General features: G+C 40.0%; 1 protein-coding gene across 4 annotated transcripts in view; it reads right to left on the bottom strand.

Annotated features, from left to right (window-relative positions):
* Window positions 1-761: 761 nt before the first annotated feature.
* The window catches only part of COL12A1 (collagen type XII alpha 1 chain), a 119,308-nt gene continuing 114,069 nt past the window's right edge, over window positions 762-6,000 (bottom strand). For 3 of the 4 annotated variants that reach the window (XM_036870924.1, XM_036870926.1, XM_036870928.1), the window contains 3 exons: window positions 5,223-5,291; window positions 4,067-4,237; window positions 762-1,827 (listed from right to left, as the gene is read on the bottom strand). In XM_036870924.1, coding sequence (XP_036726819.1) covers window positions 1,652-1,827; window positions 4,067-4,237; window positions 5,223-5,291 — 416 coding nt within the window. In that variant the 3' untranslated portion in view covers window positions 762-1,651. Of the gene's footprint in view, window positions 3,041-4,066; window positions 4,238-5,222; window positions 5,292-6,000 lie in introns of all 4 variants that reach the window. The other variant, XM_036870927.1, reaches the window with a different exon arrangement.

Genomic DNA, 6,000 nt, shown 5'->3' with positions numbered 1-6,000 from the left:
CTTGCTCTGACACTGGTTAGCCGAGTCTGTTTCTTCCTAACAGAAAGCAAAGAATTAGACTGGGATGATCTCAGTGGTCTCCTTCAACTTTAAAATGTACGTATCAGAAATTACAGACGAATGCTATGAATTTGGCAATCTGCTTGAAACCTCTTGATCACAATACATTTATTATCTAGTCCTTTTGATCGGGGTCTCCAGGAAGTATTTAACTCAAGATGTTTTGCTCTGTGGAAAATGTTCTTTCAGTACTTCTCTCTTCGATTGATGTCAGTTCTTTCAAACAAACATTTACATTGTTTTCTTTGATATTTAAAATGATGTTATTGTATTCATAAAAGTAAAAAAAAAAAAAAGAAGGTATCACTAAATGTAAACATTTCCATTAAGGATTATCCTTTTTGCAGTTAAACATGCTATTGGGTAAAGTATGGTATAGGAAATTGACTGAATGCATATGAAATCTTGTGGCTTGCTGAAGGTTGTTTGGTTGTTTGGGGTCTCCTAGGATACTTAGTTGTTTTTCCACCAACCCACACTTCCTCTACATTCCTAATAAAGCCTTTGGAATCTGCTGGGCTTTTTAAGGCTCTCTCACTACTCTCTTTCTATGACTTCACCCCATCATTAAAAACCTAAAGTTATTTAGCATAATTTAATAGTATTAGCAAGATCTGTAACTGTATCCAAGGATATGAACTTGTTTGTTTTAACAACCGCCTGGACAGTCCAAAAGGCCATTAAAGAAAAAACATACCATGTCAAATTTTCAGTAGTTTTATTGAAAAATGCCTCTTTTGTTTCAGAAATAAATAATATAAGGCAGTGAAATTCACAATCTGCAGTTAAAATATAAAAGCAGCAATTCTATGTTCATAGTCTTGCAAACATTTTCCAACTGCTTTTGATAACTAAGAAACATTATGTTCTGGGAAAAAAAAAAGTTCATACTAAATGTACAACACAAACATGCAATTCCATCTCTGCAGAATAATCTGCAATTTGGTATAAATGTTAGCGTGTCTAAAACAAGGAGGTTTAAGGCAATATGGAACTGTATCCAGTTGATACAATAATTTCAGCTACATGGCTTAAGGTTTGTGGTTGTTAAAGGAGATGTATAAGAGCATACTATGCCCTAATGTATAACAGAAGATAGAAGAGGAAGATAAATAGTTGCAACAGAGTTGACTTTTCCCTCTTTTTTGGTTTTAGTAGGGGAACTGCTTGGATCGGGATGTAATTGAACTGCAAATAAGCGTTGGAAAAGATAAACTGCCCTCTCGAAATACACAGTCGTTCTGGGTTCCAGGACTTACTGCTTAACCTAAGAGTTTCACTGAGGCTTCCCGCTGTGCTACCTAAAAGCACAAGGCGCCTTCTCTCCCTGCAGCTTTTGTGAACAAAGTATTTTGCAAGCACTTCAAGGGCAAAGGCAAAGACTTCTACAGACTGCGTGCGGCGAGCTAGGCTTCCTGCAGAAACAAGGTTCTCTACAGCCAGAAAGGGTACTCTCGGATGAAGCAACGCCGGAAGAAACGTGACAGATAACACGTGCACCGCTCCGTCTGACCTGGAAATGAGAATCCCAACACCTCCCACCCCGCCCCCAGCCTGGCCGTGCTGCGCGCGCGCGCGCGCGGTGTCAGGTTCACGGCCGGGGGCCGCGGAGCAGGGCGCGCCGCCGGCGCGCATGCGGAGGGCGCTCCTCGGCGGGCTCGTCGGCGCCATAGTCCTCGTACTCGTCCGCCGTCCGCTCGGGCTCCACCGGCACGATGAAGGGCTCGCGCTCAGGCAGGTAGGCCCCGCCCTCGGGCACGTAGGGCTCTGTCCGATTCAACATTACAGTTATGGCATGATTTGGAAGGCACACACACACACACACACACACACACACACACAGCAAAAGCTAAATCATCACCCGAGGGGATGGCACTCCAGTCTTAATCTCATAACTATAAATAGATAAATTACAATGTTCTGATTGCTTCCATTTGCAGAGAGAATTTGGTGATCAATAATGAAATGGCACTCGTTTTTAACCTTCAAAGATCCAGCAGTAAGTACAATCATTGCACAAATACCTGGGAAGGCTCAGAGACTGGGCCAAGGAGAACTGTAAACCAACCTAGGTAGGATATTTGCAAATCCCCCAAGTGACTGTTCACGACTTCAAACTCCTCAGTTCAAAGAACCATTTGGAAAGATGAGGAGGTGAGGGGAAGTTTTACGTTGGCTCCTAGAAACTGAACTCTGGAGGTGAAAATCAACTACCACCAGGTAATATACAGTACATGACATTTTCTGTGGCTCTCTCCCCCACGGCCTGAGTTAACAGCTGGCGGGTGAGGACCACCAGTGACTACAGCGAAACAGGAAGAGGAGAAGTGACTCTCAAACTGTGGTTTGAAAATTGCGATTACAAAATCCAAATGAAAGTACATGTACAAAAGGTAAAATCATAGTAAGACACAGGCCCTGAATCAGACACATCGCTAACAAGCTAGAGATGAGGAGAGTCTATTTGGTGTTATTCCGGCAGAGAGGGAGCAGCAGGCAGAAGCTGATTGCACAGGACTGTTAAGTGATTTTAGTGGGACAGGATCACATACAAATCATTTACAAGCCATAATTAGTTTATTATTTACATAGGATATTTCTCTTTAACCAGGTTAATTGTTTTTCTCGAAATGGCATCATCTCTGCGGTTAGTAGTTTTATCGTGCGCCTCTTTCAAAGCTGAGACCCCTCATGAGCTGTGTGTTTGAACTTCTGTTTTTAAATAATACTTTTCTACATGATTACTGAAATGCATCAGGCTTATAAACTAACACCACTGCTTTTGTCTCATTCAAGTTAGTAATAAAGAGTCTCCACCCTCCGTTATGATGTCCACCCGGTTCATTAACCACATCTGTGGTGAGATTTCCATACAGACTCATTTCCTAATAAGCACGTGCGCAAACATCTCAGAAACGGGATTTTCATGTATTCAAACTGTAAGCAGCACTGGCGACTTAGAAAATTTGTTAGCCGGAACCTGAAACAGGTCAAAGATGATAGTTTTTAAAAGTTGAATTACTATGCAAAAAAAAACATCTATACACATTCATCTAAGTATGTAATGGTTAAAGTATATATGTATATATCCATATATTTCAAGTTATTCACACATACCAGAAGGCAGAGGTAATTCAAATTTCTTTTATAAAGAGTGAAATTGTAATTTTGTGAATGGGTTGCTTGAGAAATTGACGATTCATGATTACTTTTTGGTCATATGTAAGTATGCACATAAATATATAGATATATAGATATTTAGATATTCAACTACTCATGCACTACTTGCTAGTAGCCAACCATATCAAACAGCAGTATCATTTTTAAAACTTGCAAGATGCTTGAGGGTGTGCTGATGAAAAGGTCACCGCTGACCGCTGCCCACAGCATTAATATATTTATTTTCAGATCAGCATATCGCCTTTATCCCCACAGTCCCCAAAATCAGGCTTAAGAGACTTCTGCCTCCTGTAATTGACAAGTCCTAGGATTTCATGACTGACTCTAAAAACATTAAGTCCCAGAGTTTATAAATATTAATTCCACGGACAATGTGAAATAGTGAAATATTTTCAGTTGTCTGCACCATGTGATCAAATAGTCTGCCTACACATTAGAGTCTCAAAACAATTTTTTAGATATATTCTTGTATTCAACAGATCCCTCTTCCCAGCCTTTAGGGTTAAAAAAAAAACAAAAACAAAAAACAGTCAATTGGTAGCATTCTTTGAACTCCCAAGAGAAATAAAGAGAGGTTTATGATGTGATTTGGTAAGTGCAGAAGTATAGAAAGGAGGAGAAAATAATTATTCAACTCCTAACAGTGAAATAATGTGATAAAATTAACATTAATTCTTTTGAGAGAGAATAACAAAACATACAACTGAAAGAGTTGATATCTTGAAGAAACACTCAAATCAACTTTCCTTCAGTCCTAGGGAACTTCATTTCCATAAAGGTTTTTTAATTCAGGTGAATTTGGGCCCCTATAATGGCAACAACATACCTGGATAGCCTTGTCCATTGTATGGGATGCTGGCACACTGGGAAGAGTCACAGTATCCAGGAGGACCTGGGGGGCCTCGGATACCTGAGTTTCCAGGACGACCAGGGGGACCTGGAGGACCTCTTGAACCTGTGGACCCTGGTGGACCCGTTCTGGATTCTCCTTGTGGACCTATTATGGGTTGAAAACAAATATTTCCCCTCTTGTCACACACATCTCCTGAGGCAGTCAACAATACTTTGGCACCTCCACTACTTCAAGACTAGACGATTCACTAGTGTACGGTAAGAAAATATTTCCTTAAGAAATCACCAGTCTGACCCAGTGTAGAACTTTCTTACCAGTGATGCAAGAATTAATGCCAAAAATCCAACTATGTTAATGATTTTATTCAAAGAAAACTGACTTAGCAAGGATTGAGCCAAACTAAAGATATCAGTGAGTTCTCTGGTTTGCTCCCGCTGTCTTAGAGGTAAGACTCGCTGCAGGAAATGGCTGTGGTAGCCAAGGCAGACGGGAAGCCTGCTCCACGCCTCCAGACGGTGTGAAGCAGTGTTATCTCTGGATCAAGTGACACTTACTCATGGTTAACATAAATGTAAAGATCTAACCTCTAGGACGGACCATGGTTGCAAGGGTCTCACGGACCTTATAACGAAGAAAAAAATTCATTTTCAATCTAGTAAACAAAATGCACAGGACAACTATTATTTCCTTCCAAAACATTAACAAAGAAACTGTGAATGAAATCTTGCAATGTGTCAGGATTTCTAATGAGAGTATACTTCCTCAGTCTACTAGCGACATCTTAAAGAATACCAGAAGGAACAGGAAATGACACCATCCTTAAAGGCTATGAGGCCAAACAAAACAAATAGGAATCCCATAAAAAGAAAACAACAGCCCTCTGTGTCACTAAAGCTCAAACCCTCATATATTAAAGTTAGAGTGAATGCTTCAATAGAACGCACTGAAACATTTTTTGAACAAAGAGAACATAAAAATGAGGTGGTTATATAAGTGGGACTTCTTGCTAAAATATATTCCGTGATGGTCAGTATGCCTGAAGCTAACAGGATGAGTTTGTGCATCTCGTGGGGTCGTATGCTCTCTCAGTAATGATATGTTCACTTGTTTGATGTACTAGCAAACCTACCTGAGGGGCCAGGTAGCCCTCGAGGTCCTGGAGATCCAATACCCCTTTCGCCTTTCTCTCCCGGCAAACCTAAGCAAGCACAAAATGGGAAAACACAGAGGGAAAATTATCCGGAAATATGTAGTCTTCATCGGCACTGATAGTACTTGATTCAAGTAATTCATTTCCCTTAGTGAAAGCAGAACCCAATTTTTCACAGAAGTCCACTCTTTAAGCCAAATTCTTTCTAGACATTTGTGTAATTCCAGATTCATGGCCAAGAAACAAATCTGGCTACAAGTCAGGGGAAAAATTATTTGAAGAAAACAAACACATCTAATATATTATTTTAGAAACAGCAATTAAGAACAGAAATCTTGAATAAATAGTTACAACTCACTGAAGACATCTTAAAGGTATCTTATCTTTAGTAGCCCTATCAGTACCGCATCTAAATAATCAGAATTATAGACATATCTAAGATTTCCGCAGACTGTTAACCATCACTTTGACAAAAGTGAGTACCCAGCATCCTGAAACATCTGGAATCAGATAATCCTGTTTTTCTTCTTTTCCTTCTGTTACACTTATCTACCATGAAATTAAAGCCAAATAAACACATAAGACCAGTTTCCAGGCCCTGAATAAAGGAACCAGAAGAATTTAGATCTAAACTCTTAGGGCTGCTTACGTTCAGTTGCTGCGCAGCTCTTGCCAGTCAAAACAATTAATAAGATCTTATGCCTGATTCACTTTGCCAGGATACAGTTTTTCCCATTAACGACAACAACAATCAGAA

The sequence above is a fragment of the Balaenoptera musculus genome, chromosome 12 (assembly GCF_009873245.2).
Source record: "Balaenoptera musculus isolate JJ_BM4_2016_0621 chromosome 12, mBalMus1.pri.v3, whole genome shotgun sequence".
Taxonomy (NCBI): Eukaryota; Metazoa; Chordata; class Mammalia; order Artiodactyla; family Balaenopteridae; genus Balaenoptera; species Balaenoptera musculus.
This window is presented reverse-complemented; position numbering and strand designations above follow the sequence as displayed.